The following is a 23454-nucleotide window of genomic DNA, read 5'->3' on the forward strand; positions in this document are numbered from 1 at the left end:
GAGCTGCTCATGGAGCACCAGCTCTGAGCTCTGGCTCCATCTCCGGCCGCCTTCCCGGCCCAGGCTGGCTCTTTCCCCCTCACATCCCCGCCATCTGCGTTTGCAGCCCCTCCTCGTGCGGCATCTCCGGGCCTTTTCCTCCCCGTTGGCTTCCTGTGCCGTGGAGCCGCTCAAAACGGCCTCTGCCACCAGGTTCTGCCGCGGGCATTTGTCCTCCCTGCTCTCCATGCTCAGCTCCTGCTCTGGGCGAGGAAGGACAAGGACAGCATGGGATTTGCCTCCGTGCCACAGGCAAGGGCAACGAGATCCCCCCAGGCCGTCTCTGAGGACGCACTGCCCCCTCTTGGCTCTCCCCATTTCAGGATGCCGGGGCTGTTTGGGCTCCTGGGCTCCCTTCTCCCCTCATTCTCTGCTCTGCGCTGCAGCGGCTCCAAGGAGTCCCCCCTGCCCCTCTCCAGGCTCTTGAGGCTCCCGCCAATGGCGGCGCTCCCCCCCTCTGGGCTCCCCACTTTGGCCTCCTGGGGCACACAGGGCTCTGCTCCTCCAGGCTGCCTCTGCCGGCAGCCGCCACCGCCACCCCCCGATGTCCCCCTGAGGGGCCTTTTCCGCTCACCCTTGGACTTCTTCATTCTCCAAACATCCCCCCAAAAACCCAACCCAGGGACCCCCCGGGATATCCGGGCCGGGCTCCCCCTCCCCGCTCACCGGAGCCATGGGGGGACGATGATCCCACAGGTGGGGGCTGTGAATTCAGGCAAGGCTGGAACGCATGGTTCCCCCAGCTCAGCCTTGATCCGCCCTTGTCCCTCCTCTTCCTCTTCCTCCCGCTCCTCCTCTGTGTTATCTCCCCCTCCTTCTTCTCCTCCATCCTTCCTCCCTCTCCTCCTCCCCCCTACCCCGCCTCCTTCACTGCTCTTTCTCCTCCCGCTCCTCCTCTTCCATCCCCCCTCCTCCTCCTCCCCTGTCTCATCCCCACCACCATCTCCTCTTCCATCCCGCCCCTTCCATTCCTCCCCCTCCTTCTCCCCCCTTACCCCGCCTCCTCCTCCCCCTCCATCCCTGCCCTTCCCTCCCTCCTCCTCCTCCCCCAGCAGCAGCCACACCCTCGGTGCCCCGTTCCCGCAGCCCTCGCAGCCCGCGGCAGCAGCGGCCATGGAGCCGGGCCAGGTCGGCATGGGCAGCGCGGGGCTCTCGGCTGCTCCCAGCCACTGCGGGCGGGGGGAACCCGGCCCGGGCCAAAGGAGAGGCAAACTGGGCAAACTGGGCAAACTGGGGGCTGCACATCCAAACTGGGCCTTGCTGGGGACCCTGCCTGGCCACTGCCAGCCCTTGGGGCTCCTCTCGGCACATCCGCCAGGGGGGAACGCACACAGGCCTGGGGGATCCCAGCAGTGGCAGCACTGCCAGGGACTGGGCTGCGCTGGGATCGTACTGGGACTGACTGGGGCTGTACTGGCTTTGTACTGACATCATACTGGGATCGTACTGGGACTGACTGGGGCTGTACTGGCTTTGTACTGACATCATACTGGGATCGTACTGGGAGTGACTGGGGCTGTGCTGGCTTTGTACTGACATCAGACTGGGATCATACTGCCGTATCAGGGCAGACTGTGATTGCACCTAGGGACACTGGGATCATACTGGGAGTGAGTAGGAGCCTGTGGGGGGCACTTGAGACCATGTTAGGGACAAATGGGATTTACTGGGATGAACTGGGATGGTGCTGAGTGTTACTGGGAGTAGCTGTGAACAACTGGGGACATGCTAGGAGCAACTGGGAGGAACTGGAACTGAATGGGTGCATGCTGGGGGTGATTGGAAACTGCTGGCCTTATACTGGGATGAACTGGGATCATGCTGGAGCTGACTGGGATCATTCTGGCAGTGAGTGCCACTACACTGAGGCTGACTGGGAGTGCTTGGGAGCAAATGGGATCATACTGGAAGGAACTGGAAAGATGCTGGAGGGAACTGGGCTACACTGGGAGATACTGGGAGTGACTGGAACAAAAGTGAGGGTGAAAGAGAGCAACTGGAACCATGTGGAGCACAACTGGTTCATACTGGCAGGGACTGGGAGCACACTGGGCTCATCTCTGGATCATACTGGGAGGGACTGGACTAATACTGGGAGGATCTGAGAGGGACTGGGAGCACACCCTGCACATCATCCCCCAGACTGGGCCTGACTGGGAGCAACCGGGAGCACGCTGGCAGCAAATGGCATCATACTGGGACTGACTGGGCTGATCTAGGGAGCAACTGGAACCATACTGGAGGCAGCTGGGACCATACTGGGAGAGACTGGAAGCAACTGGGATTATACTGGGACCCCATTGGGAGGGCTGGCATGTGACTGGGATCAAACTGGAGCTTACTGGGATCATATTGGGGTTGAAAGGGAGTGACTGGGATCACACTTTGGGCTACTGGGAGCAGCTGAGGGAAACTGGGATGATGCTGCAAGCAAACTGGAGGAACTGGGAAGGACTGGATGCCTGCTGGGGGCAACTGGGATATACTGGGCATGACTGGGGGATCATACTGGGATAACTGACACCTTACTGGGGCCACTGGCAGTGCCTGGAAATGACTGCAGACATGCTGGGGGCAACTGGGATATACTGGGAGTGTCTGGAAGCATCCTGGGGGGACTGGAACCACACTGGGAACAACTGGGACCATGCTGGGGAGAACTGGGACCACACTGGGGGCAACTGGGAGTGAGTGGGACCATGCTGGGAGGGACTGGGATCATCTGGGGAGGGACTGGGACTAGAGCAGGGGCAACTGGGTTCAACTGGGACCATCCTGGGAGTGTCTGTAACCATAGGGGAGTGATGGAAGCACACTGGGAACAGCTGGGCCCATGCTGGGAGCAACTGGGATCACACTGGGGGCACTGGCATCAGACTGGGAGTGACTGGGAGCAACTGGGATTGGACTGCAAGGGACTGGGATCATACTGGGAGTGGCTACACTCATACTGGGATTATACTGGGTGTGAATGGAACCTGACTGGGGCTTACTGGGAGCTACTGGGCCCATGTTGGGAGGAAAATGTGACCCACTGGGAGCAACTGGGATCGGCTGGAAGGTTCTGGAACCATGCTGAGAGGACTGAGACTACAACTGGGGCAACTGGGATCATCCTGGGAGCAACTGGGGCCACCCTTTGAGCAACAGATGGAAACTGGGATGATGCTAGAGGAAACTGGGAGGAACTGGGAAAGACTGGGATCATTCTGAGGTAACTGAAACATACTGGGAGTGTCTCTAACCATCCTGGGGGCACTGGAACCACACTGGGAACAGCTGGGATCATGCTGGGAGCAACTGGGACGATGCTGGGGGAAACTGAATCTACCCTGGAGGCAACTGGGCACCACTGGGACCCTGCTGGGAGGGACTGGGACTATTCTTGGGGCAACTGGGATCATCATGGGAGGAACTGGGAACAGCTGGAATTATGCTGGGAGCAACTGGGATCACACTGGGATCCCAGTGAGAGCAGCTGAGTCCATGCTGGGTTACACTGGGATCTCATTGAGAGCGACTGGAATCACACTGGGATTGACTGGGAGTGGCTGGTTTTGTGGATTTGGGGGGTTTGGATTTTGGGGGATTTTCTTGGCATTTTGAGGGGGAGTTTTCTGGGGGTGGTTGGGAGTTTATTTAAATTTCTTGTGGCTTTTTTTGAATTTTGGGGATTTTACTGGGATGTTGTTGGGATTTTTTGGGATTCTCAGAAATTCCTGGGGTTTTATTGGGATTTTTAGGAGATTTTGGGGCATTTTATTGGAATTGTGGTGGCATTCAGAGGGATTCATTGGGGATTTGGGGTTTTTGGGGATTCTTGGTGGGATTTGGGGGGTTTTGGGGGATTTTTTGGGTCTTGCCAGGATTTCCTTGGATCTTGCAGGAGATTTTGTGGGGCTTTTAATGGTTTTGGGGATATTTTGTGGGGATTTGCGGAGTTTAATCAGGATTTTTGGGGTTTTTGGGATTCCATAGGATTTTGTGGGCTTTTATTGGGATTCTAGGGTGTTCTAATGGGATTTTGAGAGATTTAATTGGGATTTTGTGGGTTTTATTGGGACTTTCGGGGCTTTTAAGGAGATTTTGGTGCCTCTCAGCCCTTCCCCACACCCAGGGAATGCCCCAAAACCCCCCTAAAATTCCACTAAAACCCCACAAAATCCCCAAAAATTACAAGATAACCCTCAAAAACCCCAGAGAATCACCAAACATCCCAGTGGAACTCAGCAAAATTTAAAAAACTCCCCAATTTTTCAATAAATCCTTCCCCAAAAAACCTACACAACCCCAACAAAACACCAAAAATCCCAAACACCCCAAATCAACAAAACCCCCCAAAATCACATAACCATCTCAAACCCCAACAATTCTCCCCCAAACCCCCAATAATCCCTCCTAAACTCCCAACAAAATCCCAAAAAAGCCCAAAAAAGCCACCCCCAAATCCCCAAAACCCCTCTCAGAACCCCAAAGTCCCCACAAACCCCCCCAGACTCAGTGGGGCCATCCTGGATCAGGGGGCACCGGCCGGTGGAACAGGAGCCACTGCAGGGGGCCCTGGGAGCTTTTTGGGGAGGGGGCACCATGGGAGACCCCCCAAAACCGGGGGAGGGAACCCCTGCAGTGCCCCCTCCCCCCGAAACCCCCAGACCCCGGTTCAGGGTGGGCCTGGGACCCCCGGGACCCCCAAATCTCCCCCAGGCCCCCCAGAGCCCCCCAAAGGTTTGCCGAGGACCCCCCTGAGAGCCCCCAGACCCCAATGGGGCCCAGCCCAGGATGTCCCCTGAGACCCCCCAGACCCTTCCCAAGACCCCACCCAGGACCCTCCAGACCCCTCCCCAAACCCAACTCAGGCTCCCCCAGCCCCTCCCCAGATCGCGCCGGGACCTCTCCCCAAAACCCCCCAAACCCCCCCCACCAGAGCCTCTCCCAAAACCCTTCCAGACCCCCCAAAGCCCCTCCCCAAACCTCCAAAACCCTCCAGGACACCCTCAGGACCCCCCAGAGCCCTCCCCAAATTCCCCCAGGACCATCCCAACACCCCCAGACCCTCCCAAGACCTTCCTACGACCCCTCCTCAAAACCCCCCCAGACCCTCCCACGACCCCTCCCCCTCCCGAGACCCCTCTTAGGACCCATCCGCACCCCCCAGGTCCCCCCACAGTGCCCCAGGACCCCTCCCCAGACCCCCCCAAACCCCCGGACCCCTCCCCAAAGCCCCCCCTGACCCCCCGGACCCTCCCCCGCCCCCCCCGATCCCCTCTCAGGCCCCTTCCGCTCCTGTCCCGAGCCCGGGGGGTCCCGGCGGCGGCGGGGAAGGGGGCGCCGCTTCCGGTCGCCTCTGATTGGCTGGGACGGCGAGGGGAGGCGGGCCTTGCTGAGGGGATCCGCGCCGTGATTGGTTAGTTCAGGGATGTGCAGCGCGCTGATTGGTTGGTTCGGGGCGGGGCGCGCCGCCATTGCTGGAGCCCGCACACGCGGTGGAGGCGCGCGATTCTGAGGGAGAGCGGAGCTGAGGTGGGGCCGGGGGCAAGCTAGGGGGGTTTGGGGCGGGTCTGAGGGGAAATTGGGGATTTTTGGGGGCATCGACGGGAAACACGAGGGTGTGCGGTGGGTTTGGGGGGAATGAGGGGGTCTGAGGGGGCTTTGGTGGGTCTGAGGGGGCTTTAGGGAGCTTTGGGGGGAGCTTGAGAGCGTCTGGAGCGTTCTCAGGTGGGTTTAGGGGGAACTGAGGAATTGGGAGAGTCTGGGGGGATTTTGGGGGATTGCGAGAGGAACTGGGCGGTTGTGAGTGGATCTGGGGGGTTCTGAGGTGGGTCTGGGGAACTTCGAGGAGTCTGAGGCGATTTCATGAGGTTTGGGGGGATTGAGGGGTCCGAGGGGGATTTGGGGCAGTCTGATGGATTTGGGGGCGTCTCAGGTGGGTCTGGGGTGAATTTTGGGGAGAACTGGGGGGGTTGAGGGTCCTGGGGAGGTTTTTGGGGTCCTGGGGAGGGTTTGGGGGTCCAGAGAGGTTCTGGGCCAACACTGGGGGAGCTCTGCGGGGTTGGGCGTTCCTGGAGGGGTCCCGGGGGAGATTTGGGGGTCCCGGGGGGTCCCAGGCCCACCCTGAACCGGGGTCTGGGGGTTTCGGGGGGAGGGGGCACTGCAGGGGTTCCCTCCCCCGGTTTTGGGGGGTCTCCCATGGTGCCCCCTCCCCAAAAAGCTCCCAGGGCCCCCTGCAGTGGCTCCTTTCCACCAGCCGGTGCCCCCTGATCCAGGACGGCCCCACTGAGTCTGGGGGGGGTTTGTGGGGACTTTGGGGTTCTGAGAGGGGTTTTGGGGATTTGGGGGTGGCTTTTTTGGGATTTTGTTGGGAGTTTAGGAGGGATTATTGGGGTTTTTGGGAAGAATTATTGGGTTTTGGGATGGTTATGTGATTTTGGGGGGTTTTGTTGATTTGGGGTGTTTTGGATTTTTGGTGTTTTGTTGGGGTTGTGGGGGCTTTTGGGGGGAGATTTATTGAAAATTTAGTGAGTTTTTAAAAATTTTGGTGAGTTCCACTGGGATGTTTGAAGATTCCCTGGGGTTTTTGAGGGTTTTCTTGTAATGTTTGGGGATTTGTGGGGTTTTAGTGGAATTTTAGGGGGGTTTTGGGGCATTCCCTGGGTGTGGGGAAGGGCTGAGAGGCACCAAAATCTCCTTAAAAGCCCCAAAAGTCCCAATAAAACCCACAAAATCCCAATTAAATCTCTCAAAATCCCATTAGAACACCCCAGAATCCCCATATAAACCCACAAAATCCTTTGAAATCCCAATAACCCCAAAAATCCAGATTAAACTCCGCAAATCCCCACAAAATGTCCCCAAAACCATTAAAAGCCCCAGAAAATCTCCTGCAAGATCCAAGGAAATCCTGGCAACACCCAAAAAACCCCACAAAACCCCACAAATCCCACCAGAAATCCCCAAAAAACCCAAATCCCCAATGAATCCCTCTGAATGCCACCACAATTCCAATAAAATGCCCCAAAATCTCAATAAAACCCCAGGAATTTCTGAGAATCCCAAAAAATCCCAACAACATCCCAGTAAAATCCCCAAAATTCAAAAAAAGCCACAAGAAATTTAAATAAACTCCCAACCACCCCCAGAAAACTCCCCCTCAAAATGCCAAGAAAATCCCCCAAAATCCAAACCCCCCAAATCCACAAAACCAGCCACTCCCAGTCAATCCCAGTGTGATTCCAGTTGCTCTCAATGAGATCCCAGTGTAACCCAGCATGGACTCAGCTGCTCTCACTGGGATCCCAGTGTGATCCCAGTTGCTCCCAGCATAATTCCAGCTGTTCCCAGTTCCTCCCATGATGATCCCAGTTGCCCCAAGAATAGTCCCAGTCCCTCCCAGCAGGGTCCCAGTCGTGCCCAGTTGCCTCCAGGGCAGATTCAGTTTCCCCCAGCATCGTCCCAGTTGCTCCCAGCATGATCCCAGCTGTTCCCAGTGTGGTTCCAGTGCCCCCAGGATGGTTAGAGACACTCCCAGTATGTTTCAGTTACCTCAGAATGATCCCAGTCTTTCCCAGTTCCTCCCAGTTTCCTCTAGCATCATCCCAGTTTCCATCTGTTGCTCAAAGGGTGGCCCCAGTTGCTCCCAGGATGATCCCAGTTGCCCCAGTTGTAGTCTCAGTCCTCTCAGCATGGTTCCAGAACCTTCCAGCCGATCCCAGTTGCTCCCAGTGGGTCACATTTTCCTCCCAACATGGGCCCAGTAGCTCCCAGTAAGCCCCAGTCGGGTTCCATTCACACCCAGTATAATCCCAGTATGAGTGTAGCCACTCCCAGTATGATCCCAGTCCCTTGCAGTCCAATCCCAGTTGCTCCCAGTCACTCCCAGTCTGATGCCAGTGCCCCCAGTGTGATCCCAGTTGCTCCCAGCATGGGCCCAGCTGTTCCCAGTGTGCTTCCATCACTCCCCTATGGTTACAGACACTCCCAGGATGGTCCCAGTTGAACCCAGTTGCCCCTGCTCTAGTCCCAGTCCCTCCCCAGATGATCCCAGTCCCTCCCAGCATGGTCCCACTCACTCCCAGTTGCCCCCAGTATGGTCCCAGTTCTCCCCAGCATGGTCCCAGTTGTTCCCAGTGTGGTTCCAGTCCCCCCAGTATGGTTCCAGACACTCCCAGTATATCCCAGTTGCCCCCAGCATGCATCCAGTCCTTCCCAGTTCCTCCAGTTTGCTTGCAGCATCATCCCAGTTTCCCTCAGCTGCTCCCAGTAGCCCAAAGTGTGATCCCAGTCGCTCCCTTTCAACCCCAATATGATCCCAGTAAGCTCCAGTTTGATCCCAGTCACATGCCAGCCCTCCCAGGGTGGTCCCAGTATAATCCCAGTTGCTTCCAATCTCTCCCAGTATGGTCCCAGCTGCCTCCAGCGTGGTTCCAGTTGCTCCCTAGATCAGCCCAGTCAGTCCCAGTATGATGCCATTTGCTGCCAGCGTGCTCCCAGTTGCTCCCAGTCAGGCCCAGTATGGGGGATGATGTGCAGGGTGTGCTCCCAGTCCCTCTCAGATCCTCCCAGTATTAGTCCAGTCCTTCCCAGTATGATCCAGAGATGAGCCCAGTGTGCTCCCAGTCCCTGCCAGTATGAACCAGTTGTGCTCCACATGGTTCCAGTTGCTCTCTTTCACCCTCACTTTTGTTCCAGTCACTCCCAGTATCTCCCAGTGTAGCCCAGTTCCCTCCAGCATCTTTCCAGTTCCTTCCAGTATGATCCCATTTGCTCCCAAGCACTCCCAGTCAGCCTCAGTGTAGTGGCACTCACTGCCAGAATGATCCCAGTCAGCTCCAGCATGATCCCAGTTCATCCCAGTATAAGCCCAGCAGTTTCCAATCACCCCCAGCAGGCTCCCAGTCACTCCCAGTTCCTCCCAGTTGCTCCTAGCATGATCCCAGTTGCTCACAGCTCCTCCATCCCAGTCACTCCCAGTATATCCCATTTGCCCCTAACGTGGTCTCAATTGCCTCCTGCAGGCTCCTACTCTCTCCCAGTATGATCCCAGTATGATCCCAGTGTCCATCAGTGCGATCACAGTCTGCCCTGGCATGGCAGTGTGATCCCAGTATGATGCCCAGTCCCGTCCCAGCATGATACCAGTATAATATCAATAGAAACCTATAATTGTCCCAGTCACTCCAGTATGATGCCAGTATATTCCCAGTCACTCCCAGTACGATCCAAGTACACAGCCAGTACATCCCCAATACACTCCCAGCATGATCCCAGTATGATGTCAGTACAAAGCCAGTACAGCCCCAGTCAGTCCCAGTACGATCCCAGTGCAGCCCAGTCCCTGGCAGTGCTGCCACTGCTGGGATCCCCCAGGCCTGTGTGCGTTCCCCCCTGGCGGATGTGCCGAGAGGAGCCCCAAGGGCTGGCAGTGGCCAGGCAGGGTCCCCAGCAAGGCCCAGTTTGGATGTGCAGCCCCCAGTTTGCCCAGTTTGCCTGTCCTTTGGCCCGGGCCGGGTTCCCCCCGCCCGCAGCGGCTGGGAGCAGCCGAGAGCCCCGCGCTGCCCATGCCGACCTGGCCCGGCTCCATGGCCGCTGCTGCCGCGGGCTGCGAGGGCTGCGGGAACGGGGCACCGAGGGTGTGGCTGCTGCTGGGGGAGGAGGAGGAGGGAGGGAAGGGCAGGGATGGAGGGGGAGGAGGAGGCGGGGTAAGGGGGGAGGAGGAGAAGATGGGATGGAAGGGGCGGGATGGAAGAGGAGAATGAGGTGGTGATAAGACAGAGGAGGAGGAGGGGGGATGGAAGAGGAGGAGGGGGAGGAGAAAGAGCAGTGAAGGAGGCGGGGTTAGGGGGGAGGAGAAGAGGGAGGAGGGATGGAGGAGAAGTAGAAGGGGGAGATAAGACAGCAGAAGAGCGGGAGGAAGAGGAAGAGGAGGGACAAGGGCGGATCAAGGCTGAGTTGCGGGAACCACACGGTCTCGAGCCCTGCCTGAATTCGCAGCCCCCACCTGTGGGATCATCGCCCCCCCCCCCCCATGGCTCCGGTGAGCGGGGAGGGGGAGCCCGGCCCGGATATCCCGGGGGGTCCCTGGGTTGGGTTTTTGGGGGGATGTTTGGAGAATGAAGAAGTCCAAGGGTGAGCGGAAAAGGCCCCTCGGGGGGACATCGGGGGGTGGCGGTGGCGGCTGCCGGCAGAGGCAGCCTGGAGGAGCAGAGCCCTGTGTCCCCCAGGAGGCCAAAGTGGGGAGGCCAGAGAGGGGGGAGCACCGCCATTGGCGGGAGCCTCAAGAGCCTGGAGAGGGGCAGGGGGGACTCCTTGGAGCCGCTGCAGCCCAGAGCCGAGAATGAGGGGAGAAGGGAGCCTGGGAGCCCAAACAGCCCCGGCATCCCGGAATGGGGAGAGCCAAGAGGGGGCAGTGCGTCCCCAGAGACGGCCTGGGGGGATCTCGATGCCCTTGCCTGTGGCACGGAGGCAAATCCCATGCTGTCCTTGTCCTTCCTCGCCCAGAGCAGGAGCTGAGCATGGAGAGCAGGGAGGACAAATGCCCGCGGCAGAACCTGGTGGCAGAGGCCGTTTTGAGCGGCTCCACGGCGCAGGAAGCCAACGGGGAGGAAAAGGCCCGGAGATGCCGCACGAGGAGGGGCTGCAAACGCAGATGGCGGGGATGTGAGGGGGAAAGAGGCAGCCTGGGCCAGGAAGGCGGCCGGAGATGGAGCCAGAGCTCGGAGCTGGTGCTCCATGAACAGCTCCATGATGGGGAGAAGCCCCACACGTGCATGGAGTGTGGGAAGAGCTTCAGGAGGAACTCCGAGCTGATCAGGCACCAGAGGATCCACACTGGGGAACGGCCCTACGAGTGTGGGGAGTGTGGGAAGAGCTTCAGGAGGAACTCCGAGCTGATCAGCCACCAGAGGAGCCACACTGGAGAGAGACCCTATGAGTGCTCCGAGTGTGCGAAGAGGTTTCAGACCAGCTCCAGTCTCTTCCGGCACTATCAGAGTCACACAGAGGAGTGGCCCTTCCAATGCCCCGACTGCGGGAAGGGATTCAAGCGCAACTCTGACCTTGTCACCCATCGGCGCATCCACACAGGGGAGAGGCCCTATGAGTGCTCCAAGTGTGGGAAGAGGTTTCAGACCAGCTCCAATCTCCTCCTGCACTATCGGATTCACACAGAGGAGAGGCCCTTCCAATGCCCCAACTGCGGGAAGGGATTCAAGCGCAACTCCCACCTCGTCACCCATCGGCGCATCCACACAGGGGAGAGGCCCTATGAGTGTGATAAATGCAGGAAGAGGTTTCAGACCAGCTTCAGGCTCCTCCGGCACTATCAGAGTCACACAGAGGAGAGGCCCTTCCAATGCCCCGACTGTGGGAAGGGATTCAAGAACAACTCCACCCTCGTCACCCATCGGCGCATCCACACAGGGGAGAGGCCCTACGAGTGTGATAAATGCAGGAAGAGTTTTCAGACCAGCTTCAGGCTCCTCCGGCACTATCAGATTCACACAGATGAGAGGCCCTTCCAATGCCCCGACTGTGGGAAGGGATTCAAGCTCAACTCCACCCTCATCACCCACCGGCGCATCCACACAGGGGAGAGGCCCTACGAGTGTCCCCAGTGTGGGAAGAGCTTCTCCTGCAGCTCTAACTTGACCCGACACCAACGGAGGCACCGGTAAGGGAAGCCCTGCGAGTGCCCCGAGTGCGGGAAGAGCTTCGTGCGCTGCTGCAGCTCCATCCCCCACTGGAGGAGGCACTTTGGGCACAGCCCTGGTCACTCACATTCCATGTGATCCATGTTGGGAACACTCCTGGCTGCTTCTCCTTTGGTTTGGCCTGAATTTTTTTCTCTTCTCCATCTCTCTGTCCTCCAAAAGTCCATTGGGATGGAACAGTCACCTCAAAACCACTCAAATCCCACTGAAAATAACTGAATTTTAACCCCAAAGGGCTCAATTCCACCTCAGATTGCTTGTTCCTTCCTCAAAAAACTCAATCCCAGGCCAAACTCACTCCATTCCACAGCTGTCAAGTTGAGATGGAGTTGGAAGGAGATTGGGAGAAGTGGGATCCCAATTTGGAGCAGTGGGATGGGGATTGTGTGGGCCTGGGTGTGTGGGATGTATTTGATAGCAAATAAAACTTTCAGAGTTACTGATTTCTGTCCTGCTCAATTTCAGTCAGTTCTGTTTGCCGAGTGCCACCTTCTCAGCTGATTCAATTCCTATAAAAATCCCATTTTTAAATCATCTAACCCAAACAATCCAAAAACCAATATCAAAATAAAACCACCCACACACAATTAATGTTTTAAAAATAATTTTAATTTTTCAAGAGTACTTAAGGATGTTATTAAAGTTTAATTGTTTGGTTGAAATGTCTGAGAAATTGTACTGGTGTTTGGTTTTGTGTTTAGTATATTTGTAATATGAATTGTTTAACTAAGAGGTGTTCGATTGCATGGTAGTTTCTTTAGATAATTTTATCTAAAGTACATTAGTCATCGAGTTAAAATTTTCAAAAGGTATTTCCTGATATATAATTTCTTTATTTATATGCATTGGTAATATTATAGTAATAGTTATTGTTGGTTTGAGTTGAATCATTGTTGGAGTTGAATCATCGTAAAGAAGAGTTGAGATTTTTATATTTTATTTTTATTATAATTTATTTAATTTCAATTATTATTTATTTGTTTATAATTTTATTGCAATTTGTTGAGGGGATAGGAAGGAAGTTCAAGGGCAGGAACATTTTTTCCTGGCTGGGAACTGGAATTCCAGACCCAGGGAGTGTGTGCAGGACCCCAAAAACTGGGATCAAAGATTGGCTGGGATCAAATACGGGCTGGGATCACATGGATGGGGATCCTGTGAATCAGAACCCTCCAGACCAGGATAGCCTGGAGTGGGATCAAATATGGACTGGGACTGTATGGACTGGGATCCCAGGGACTGGGACCATATGGATCAGGACCACACAGACTGGGATCAAATATGGGCTGGGACTGTTTTTTAAAGTAACTTTGTTCTATAGTTTTTATTTCTGTCATTAATTAAGCTCAGTGAAATAGCTGCTTGTGTTAAACTGCCTGCTTGGATGGGATAACATCCAATGCACACGGGATGAGGACACCTGTACAGATCTGCCAACTATCAGCACTCCCCGTCTGAAGGCAGAGTGCACCAAGGCCCAAAACCTGGAGGTGACAAAGGGAATGGACTAAAACCACAGCCAAGGAATCTGCATGCTCTAAAAAGGCAGATCCAGGGCAGACCCATGCTAAACAGTTCTTGGAAGATGTAAACTGGGTGCATCTTGGCACTGAGGCAGGAGCACCCTGTTACCTTCAGGGATCCCCTGAAATACCTTTCCCCTTACATCAGCCTGGTGCATATTCATAGAGCCTCATGCACAGCAGCTGGGAAGGGTTTAACAGTTTACTGGGTATATTAGCGTTCAGAAACACATAATCACCAGAATGATTATATGCAGGTGCTTTTATTGAAGAGCTCTGGGTGTCAGGGGTACCAACCCAAATCTGACTCTGACATGGGTTCGGGATGAACATGTTTTTATATTCTATCGTTATATAACTTTCATGTTAATGATTGAACTTATATTGTTCTATTGTATACATAGATTTCAGCCAAGCATGGGCTCCTTGTGGCCCCCCTCAAACTTCTAACATAGTTCCTCATGATTCTTCTTATGATTAAACAATAATTATATTTAATTACTAAACAATCATCACATCTAACAATTATATCATTTATCATGTTCTGCTTACGCAGGTGCGATTTCACATGATCTGGCAAGCACAAAGCCTAACATTTTCAGAGTCTATTTTTGACATTTTTCCAGGGCCCCACTATCATTCTCCCCCCTTTGAAAGCATTTTCACTTCACTATAGGTGTAAATGTTTTCACTTGATACAGTCCTTTATTTCTCAATTTATTCTTGACGTTCTTCAAGTCCATGGTTGATGTAAACGTTGTCGTGGATGCTGTCACGAACTGGAGAACCAGAAGATGGTGGGCGTGGATCTCGTGTCAGTGCCTTTATTATCTTCTGGTTCCAGGACGTTTTCTTCTGTATCTCTCCCTTTAAGATGCTGTGAACTAACCAAATTTCTAAGAATACAATTAGTAAGATTATCACACTCTCAATGACAGATTTAATCCATTAACTCACATTCCACCCTAACCCTTTAAAGATTTTGCCTAGCCAGGTCGTAGTCAAATCCTTTTGCTCTTCTTGTGCTTCATGCTCTATTTGTTTCAACTGATTGATGTCATATTCTACATCTGCAGTTACATTTGGGATGTGAACGCAGCAATGACCAACCCGTCCCTTTAAAAATCCACATCCTCCATGCTCTTTCAGGAGTAACAAATCTAAGGCTAATCGATTTTGTAAAGTCATTTTTGTGGTGGCTTGTAATTGTACATTTAATTCTTTAAATCCTTCCCGGGTGACTCTTGCCAGTCTATCTACCTGACCTGTAAGTTTGTACAGCATCTCCCTACTCTGATAGTTTGCTGTAGGACCAAGCAAAGACTCTAGGGCCCACCCAAATTTCACTCCACCAGAGGGTTCTTGCCAAGTGTCATCTGGATTTTCATTGTCTAGAACTTCTCGTCTTGCTCTTATCTGCACAAGTTCATGTTTTCCGTTAAATGGGGACTTTTTCCAAATTGGACATGAGGTTGGGAGGCCTAAAGTAATTTCCTTTACTTTCGCATCTACAGGCAGATGTGTTGTCCAGGTGCCATCGCTTGCTGCCCATACAAATTGTCCTGGACCTCGGACTGTACTCCTGGTACATCCTACAACTGCTTTATAATTCACTCTGCCTTGTTTATGTTTGATCCCTCTGCAAGCACAGCCAGTTTGTAGGGCTATTGCCAGGGGTGGCATCTGCTTTATCTCTGCATCATCAGAAGTGTAGTCATAAGTTTTATTACATGCCCACCAACTTACTTTGTCTGCCCTCGTTCTGCTACTGGTAGCAGTGTTTGTTACTGCTGGATCTGTTTCATTCTCGGAGCCTTCCCACTTAATGCACCAAGGGTTGTTTGCCATACATTGGAATCTTTGAAGGATACTCACAGACCACGCACTGTCCCAAGGCTCTGTCTGATCTTTCTGATCCTTGGCCTCACACTTCCATACCAGAGTGGTTTCTGTAACATTTTCTATAATCTTTTTATAGTGTGGCAAATAGCATTGCCATTGTGTGATGCCTGCTGATTCTCCCATAGGGGTTCCTAGTGTGCCAGCACTTAGAATACAGTCTTTCTGGCCCATGGGTTTCATCCATGTTCCTATTTTCTCCCAAGTTTCCTTGACTACTTGCCTCGATTTGGGTACCTGTTTGCATGCAATTGTTTTGTTCTTTTGTATTTCAGGTAGTTTTGATGTTATGATTCCCCAATTTACTGGGTCTCCTGCTGCCTTTGGTATTGGCAGACAGGCAGTTATTCTACAGGTGTTTTGCATTTTGGCAAAGTCTTTGACTAATCCAATCATTACATTCTCAGCCCAAACTGCATTAGAAACCTTTATCCCCTGTGTTTCTGCTTGTACCTCTTCTTCATTCTAGAATGAAGAGTGGTTAGTTGATCTTTTTGCATTCCACATCCCAAAGACATTAATGACCATAACATTGGCACAAATGCTGATAGCATTCTCAAAGTGATTAAACACATCTTATCTGCAGCCTTGTTGGTTCCACAGTTTACACAGTCCGTGATCCAGGATGGATTTTCTTCACTCGGGTGTAGTGAATCCAGGGGTCCACGCCGGCTACTTTGGCTGCTGTAAAGGTGGTCAGCAGTACCTGGTGGGCTCCACTCCACTTTTCTTTCAGCAGTTCTTCGTTCCAGTTCTTGATGTACACCTCGTCTCCTGGATGTATGTTATGAACTGGGTTCTCGAGAGTCAGCGGTCTATTCCACACGAGGATGCTCCGGAGCCGAGCTAAAGTTTTCCCGAGAGACAGAACATAATTATACACTTCCTGCTTTCCTGTGACGTGCACATTAGGGTTAGGCTCAGGAGATTCATATGGTTTCCCATGCAATATCTCCTAAGGGCTGACTGACATCCCACTCCTAGGCTTTATCCGAATCCTCAACAGTGCTATTGGCAAAGCCTGGGGCCACTGCAATGTGGCTTCTTGGCATATTTTACTGATTTGCCTCTTTAGTGTCTGATTCATCCTCTCTACCTGTCCACTTGACTGGGGTCTCCATGGTGTGTGGAGGTCCCAAGTTATCCCCAGCAATCTACTTACCTCTCTTACTACTGTAGCTATGAAATGGGGCCCCCTATCTGATGATACCCTAGGGGCACCCCGAACCTGGGAATAATCTCCTGTAGTAACCACTTTACTGTTTCCTTTGCTTGGTTGGTGCGACAGGGAAGGGCTTCTGGCCACCCAGAGAATGTGTCAACCCCCACTAACAGGTATTTGTATCCTCGAGTTCTTGGCAGTTCTACCAAATCTACCTGCCAATAGTCTCCTGGCTCTATTCCTATCCGAATTCTTCCTAGCTGTGCCTGTCGCCAGCCACTGGGTTGTTTTTCAAGCAGATATCACACTTTGACAACACTGATTTTGCCATTGTTAACATCCGTACCGAAATTAAACTCTGCTTTAGCAATTTTACCAATGCCTCTGCTCCCCAGTGACATTCGTTATGTTTAATTTGTAGAACTTCTCTCATTTTCAAGGGGGTACCACTATCTGTCCTTGTGCAGTCACATACCATCCCTCTGAATTCTTTTGTGCATTTAGCAAACGTGCCAGTCTCTCATCTTCTACTGAATATTTCGGTTCTGGAGGCCAATTGAATTGGGATACATTAAGCTTTAAAGGTATCAATGCCATTGTTGTTTGCACCTCTCGAGCAACCTGTCGGGCTGCCCAGTCTGCCTTTCGATTTCCCTCACAGATTTTGGAGGTTCCTGATTGCTGTGCTTTGCAGTGTATGATTGCCACTTGTTCAGGTTTTTGTGCCGCCTTTATCAATTGCAGGACTGCATCCTGATGTTTAATGTGCATACCCAGAGAAGGACAATAGTCCGCTTTCTTTCCACAGTGCTCTGTGTACATGCACCACTCCAAAAGCACATTTTGAGTCAGTCCAGATATTTACCTTTTTCCCTTCACTTAATTCTAGTGCCCTGGTTAAAGCAACCAGTTCTGCCTTCTGGGCAGATGTATTTGGTGGTAATGCCTTTGCCTCCACTGCTGTACTGACTGTTGTTACCGCATATCCAGCGTATCTGGTTCCGTTTTCCACGAAGCTGCTCCCATCTGTAAACAGCTCCCACTCTGGCTGCTCTAGTGGGACGTCTTTCAGGTCTTCTCTTGCTGAGTAGGTGTACTCTATTACCTCCACACAGTCATGCTCTAATGGGCCTTCCTCAGTTGTGGTACCTAGGAACAAAGCTGGATTCAAAAGGTTAGTTGTTTTTAATGTGACATCATCCTGCTCAGTCAGGACTACCTGGAATTTCATCATCCTGCTTGGGGATAGCCAATGGCCCCCTTCTGCTCTAAGACAGTGGTTACCATGTGTGGTACATTGACATCTATGTGCCTTCCCATCGTGAGCTTCCTGGCTTCTTGTATCAGCATCACAGTGGCTGCGACTGCCCGCAGACATGGAGGCCACCCGGCACTTATGCTGTCAAGTTGTTTGGAAAAGTAGCCCAGCGGCCTTTTCCAGCTTCCCAGACCTTGGGTCAGGACTCCTAGTGCTAGGCACAGCCTTTCATGGACAAATACCTGAAAATCTTTAGACAGATCAGGTAACCCTAATGCTGGAGCAGTTGTCAGTGCTTCCTTTAATTTTAGGAGGGCTTCTTTCTGTGGCTTGCCCCAGGTGAATGGCTGCATCTTCTGAGCTTCACACAGGGGTTTCGCAATCAGTCCATAGTCCATGATCCACAGGCGACACCATCCTGTCATCCCGAGGAAGACTCGCAGCTCATGTAGATTCTGGGGCTCTGGAATAGCACAAATAGCTTGGATACGGTTAGTGCCTAGTTTTCATTGCCCTTGTGAAATTTCACATCCCAGGTAGATCACAGTCTGTTGGGCAATTTGTGCCTTTCCTCTGGATACGTTATAACCTCCCATTCCCAGTGAATTTAAAATCTCAATGGTTACCTTTATACAGGTTGCTTTTCTTCTGCAGCTATTAGTATATCATCAACATACTGCAACAACAGGTATTGGTCTCTTGGTACTTGCCCATTCTCGGTCCAAATCTCCAGCTCCTTTGCCAGTTGGTTTCCAAATAGGGTCGGCGAGTTCTTATATCGTGTCCAGGTGAGCTGGGTCTTTCTCCCATTCCCTGGGTTTTCCACTCACAGGCAAACAGTTTCCTACTTTCTTTGTCAAGGGGGATGCAGAAAAAGGCATCTTTTAAATCAATTTCAGTAAACCACTTATATATCTCCTTTACGGATGTTAGCAATGTGTAAGGATTTGTTACCACTGGATAAATGTCCTTTGTTATTTTATTTATTGCTCTCAAATCCTGCACTAATCTATATTCACCATTTGGCTTCTTTACTGGAAATATTGGTGTATTCAATTCTGATTCACATTCTTCTAAAATTTGGTATTTCAAGAATTTCTCAATAATCTTTACTTATTCCTTGCCATGCTTCTGGTTTTATGGGATAGTGTTTGACTTGTAGAGGCCTCGCCCCTTCTTTTAACTCTACATGCACTGGTTGGGCCCATTTAGATTTCCCTGGTATATCTGTCTCCCATACAGAGGGAATCACTGCATCTCCTACCTCCCTAGGGATAGAGGGAACAGGTTTTTCTTTGATCATTAATATCTGTCCTGTCTTTGATTCAGATATTTTCATTATAAGCTCCCCATTTTCAAAGGTTATTACCGCATCAAGTTTCGCTAGCAAATCTCTCCCTAAAAGCGGAATTGGACCCTCAGGTATGTATAGGAATTCGTGTGTTATAACTTTGCTCGCAAAACACAAATCTAGGGGTTGCAAGAATGGCCGTTTTTCCTCTTTCCCTGTAGCGCCGACTATTGTTGTTTGCTTGTCCCAAATTTGTCCTTTCAGATCATTCAATACCGAGTAAGTAGCTCCTGTATCTATTAGAAATTTGACCTCTTTATGTCCTAATTGTATATTTATAACAGGTTCCTTAACTTGTTCTACTGGCTCTGTGTCTAGTCAGCTGGTATACTCCCCCAAAACCATCCCCTTGGTAACTTGCTGGCACGGATTGCCCTGGTGAAACTGGTTGTTCAAGTCTGGACATTGTCTTTTCCTGCCGAACTTCATATAGTTTAGACCAATTGATAGTTTTGGGCACAGCATTCTGAACTCCTATTTGGATCCACTCTTGATATTTCCGTAGTCTCCCCACATCGCAAAATAAATTAGGGTCCCAATTTGGATGCTCAATTGGGAAATTCTCATCTAAATTCCCTGTTATGAGTCCGTTTCTGATGTCCTCTCTTACCCTTTCTTTGGCTGCCTTAAGTACCATCTCTCAGTGGTATCCATCAAAGTATCTAATATTAATATATTAGATATATTAATATGCTATATATAGATATATATTAGATATATTAATATAATATATATATATATACATATTATTGTATGTCTTCCCAGTCAGGATTTTGAGTTTTTATAACCATGTTTAATACTCATGCCATTTTATCAGGATTTTCTCTATAAATTCTGGCTGATTGTTTCCAAATAACTAAATCTGCAGGAGAGAAAGGCACTTTTATAAATACTGGCCCTTCCACTCCTACACTTTGTCGCAAGTGGGCAATTACAGTTCGTTTTTGTCTGCCTATGTCTTTTCTATCCATAACTGGGGCAAGGTTAGACCGACTCCTGGTTCTGTGGGCTACCCCATCGTTGATTCTCTCTCTCTCCTTCCTGCCACAGTTAGGTTTTGCTCATCTTCCGAGGAAGAGAGATCAGGTGACGATGGGAGAGGAGAATAAAGAGGGAAGGGTGTACTAGACGAGACAGGTTCAGGACTAGGTGGGGTAGGAGCAGGCAGTGGGATAGGGACAGATGGAACAGGTGGGATAGGGTTAGGTTCTCTTGTTCCTATTGGAGCTACCTGTAAATCAATATCTGTATAATTTTCCCTACTCAGGCTTTCTTTCAACGCCAAGTGTTCTAAACAACGTTCCTCACAAACCCCGCACTTATTGCTTGCAGATGTTTTAATCATCATTAATCCACATTCATCCTGCCATTCTGGCTTTTCCCGTAAATAGAAAAACACATCAACATACGGAACCTCATCCCATTTTCCTTCTGGTTTACAAAATGACATTAACTGCGAAATAGTGTTATATTGCAAAGTACCGTATTTTGGCCATTTTTCACTATTCTCCAAGGCATATCCTGGCCACCATGTATTACAATAATCAATCAACTTAGCTTTACGTAATTCTTCCCCAAAATTCCAGTTTCCAATGTGCTAATAAGCACCCCAAAGGAGAACTTTGCGGGATAGAGGTGTTGCCGCCCAAAATCCCTTTAAGTTTCTCCCTTCCAAATATACCACAAATTGCCGAACCCGCAACGCTTTCGCGATTGTCTTATGGAACGGCGCCTGGGCTTGTACCAGCAGGAATTCCTTTAGCCCAAGCAAGCGTAGCTTTCGCTGCGTCTCATTGGCAGGCACCCAAACCAAAGTAAAAAGCACCTTACCTTTCTCCCGGGGACGTGGCGAGCGGCAGAAGCGGTCGCGGCCGATCGAGCTCCCCGAGAATCCCTCGGTGCCGGCTGGAGCGCGGTCGAGTCGCGAAACTCGCTCAGCAGCACCCGCAGGGTCCATCCGGGGTCGCCAAAATGTTAGCGTTCAGAAACACATAATCACAGAAGCGATTATATGCGGTGCTTTTTATTCAAGAGCTCTGGGAATCGGGGAAGTTTCCACCCAAATCTGATTCCGACCACACATTCGAGGTGAACGTGTTTTATCCTCTATCATTACATAACTTTCATGTAATTATTAAACTTATATTGTTCTATTGTATGGACAGATTTCAGCTAAACATAGTCCCCTTTAAATTTCCAACACAGTTTCTCACGATTCTTCTTATGGTCATATAATAATTATATTTAATTACTAAACACTCACTACATCTAACAATTATATCTTTTATCATACTGCTTACGCATGTGCAGTGACCTGAGAAAACACAAAGCCCAATATTTTCAAAGACTATCTTTAACATTTTCCAGGGCTCCACTATAACTTTTATTTCTTGTGGGAAAAAACCCTCCATCTGAACCAGGCACTCATGGCCAAAACTGGGCAACTGCCTCTTGAATTCCTTATATCCAAGGATAGCTCCCAGACAAAAGCTGCCAGGAGTGACAAGTCTGGCTGGCCTTGGCTTCCTGAGGGCTGGCCCTCATCTGCCTCTGAAACACTGGGGCTGGGTGCTTTCCTTCCTTATGAAAAGAGCTCTTCTTCCTGTCCAGGCACCCACAGCCAAAACTGAGATTGCACCTCCAAAATGCCCAATGTCCAAGGAAAGCCCCTAGACAAAAGGTGCCAGGAGAGACAGGGCTGGCTGGCTTGGCCTGAGGGTGGCCACCTCTCATCTTCTTCCTCAACACTTGGACTTTGTGCTTTACTTTCCTATGGGCAAAAACACCCATCTTGACCATGGCCAAAACTGGGATTCCACCTCCAAAACTCTGTACATCCAAGGATTGCTCCCAGGTGAAAGCTGCCAGGACAGACAGGTCTGGCTGCCCTTGGCCTCCTGGGGGTGCCTCTCCCCTGCTGTCCAAACACTGGGGCTGGGTGCTTTCCTTCCTATGGAAAAGAACCGTCCTTCTTATCCATGCAGAAACGGCCGAAATTGGGGTTCCACCTCCCAAATTCCCAATATCCAAGGGTTGCTTTCAGACAAAAGCTGCCAGGACAGAGAGGTCTGGCTGGCCTTGGCCTCTGATGGCCGCCTTTCATCTGCCCCTGAGACACCACCGGTGTTCTGTGCTTTCCTTCCTATGGAAAAGAACCATCCTTCTCCTCCAGTGTCCATGTCTGAAATTGGGATTCCACCTCTGAAATTGTCAATATCCAAGGGTTGCTCCCAGGCAAAATCTGCCAGTACCATCAAGGCTGGCTGGCCTTGGCTTCTGGTGGCTGCGCCTGCAACAGCGGGGCTGGGTTCTTTCCTTCCCATGGAGATCCCTGGGACACTGTGGGGACCTCATGGAACCAAGGGGATCATTGTGGCACCACTGGAGCGCAGGGAACCAAGGGGATCATTGTGGCCCCACTGGAGCCCATGGAACCAAGGGGATCATTGTGGCACCACTGGAGCCCAGGGAACCAAGGGGGTCATTGTGGCACCACTGGAGCCCAGGGAACCAAGGGGATCATTGTGGCACCACTGGAGCCCAGGGAACCAAGGGGATCATTGTGGCACCACTGGAGCCCAGGGAACCAAGGGGCCATGGTGACACAGAGGGGCTCCATGGACCCAGAGACCATTGTGGCTCTGTGGGGCCTGATGGAACCATGGAGACCATTCCAACCTTCAGGGCCTTGTGTCACCAAGGGGGCATTATGACACCTCAGGGCCCCATGGAAGCAAGGGACCATTGGGACACTGTGGGACCCCATGGAACCCAGGGAACATGGAACAGCTCTGGCTGGCTTGGCCTCCCAGGGGCCACCTGAGAGCTCTGGCTGATCTTGGGCTGTCAAGGGCTGCCTCTCATCAGCTCCTGGAGCACTGGGGCTCTGTGCTTTCCTTGCTATGGAAAAGAGCTGTCTGACTTACCAGATAGTCATTGCCAAAATGGGTACTCTCCCTAAAATAATTTCCTCTATGCAAGGGTATCTCACCAAACAAAACCTGCCAGCTCTGGCTGGCCTTGGCCTCTGGTGGTCACCTCTCATCTGTCCCTGAAACACTGGGGCTCTGTTCCTTCATTCCTATGGAAAAGAACCAGCCTTCTTGTCCGGGGACCATGGCCAAAATTAGAATTTGGCCTCCCAAATTCTGTATATCCAAGGATTGGTCCCAGACAAAAGTAGCCAGGACAGACAGGTCGGGCTGGCCCTGTCCTCTGGTGATTTCTTTAGACTCTGAACTGAATGTTTTCATTTGGAAACACTTTGGAGAGGGCCCAGAGATGTCCCAAGGAGGGCTTTGGAGGCCTTGGGCCCATGAGCACTGTATAGGGACAAAGGAGCTCTGTGCTCAGTGGGGTGGAGACTGAGGACAGTGGAGCTGAGCCATGAGAGTGTTTAAAGAGTGATTTCAGGGATGGTGGATCCTTTTGACATAGTGGAAAACAGTCAGAGAGAGAAAGAATTAACGCCAAGGGCAGCTGGGGAGGCCCAGAGTGGCTGCAGGAGAAAGGAATTT

General features: G+C 51.6%; 3 protein-coding genes across 3 annotated transcripts in view; 2 read left to right on the plus strand and 1 right to left on the minus strand.

The window, feature by feature from the left end:
* Positions 1 to 23454, plus strand: part of LOC143696068 (uncharacterized) — an 81334-nt gene that overhangs the window by 49419 nt on the left and 8461 nt on the right.
* LOC143696056 (uncharacterized) overlaps positions 1 to 23454 on the minus strand; it is a 317065-nt gene that overhangs the window by 1673 nt on the left and 291938 nt on the right. The gene's annotated exons all lie outside the window — the stretch shown is intronic.
* LOC143696060 (uncharacterized) lies at positions 9874 to 12465 on the plus strand. Its single transcript, XM_077191272.1, has one exon. The coding sequence runs from the start codon at positions 10419 to 10421 to the stop codon at positions 11706 to 11708; it is 1290 nt and encodes a 429-aa protein (XP_077047387.1). The 5' UTR covers positions 9874 to 10418; the 3' UTR covers positions 11709 to 12465.

Source organism: Agelaius phoeniceus, chromosome 28 (genome assembly GCF_051311805.1).
Source record: "Agelaius phoeniceus isolate bAgePho1 chromosome 28, bAgePho1.hap1, whole genome shotgun sequence".
Lineage (NCBI taxonomy): Eukaryota > Metazoa > Chordata > Aves > Passeriformes > Icteridae > Agelaius > Agelaius phoeniceus.

What these genes read in the sequence shown, in the direction of transcription:
- LOC143696060 (XM_077191272.1), top strand. Translation starts at nt 10,419, where the DNA reads ATGGGGAGAGCCAAGAGGGGGCAGTGCGTCCCCAGAGACGGCCTGGGG.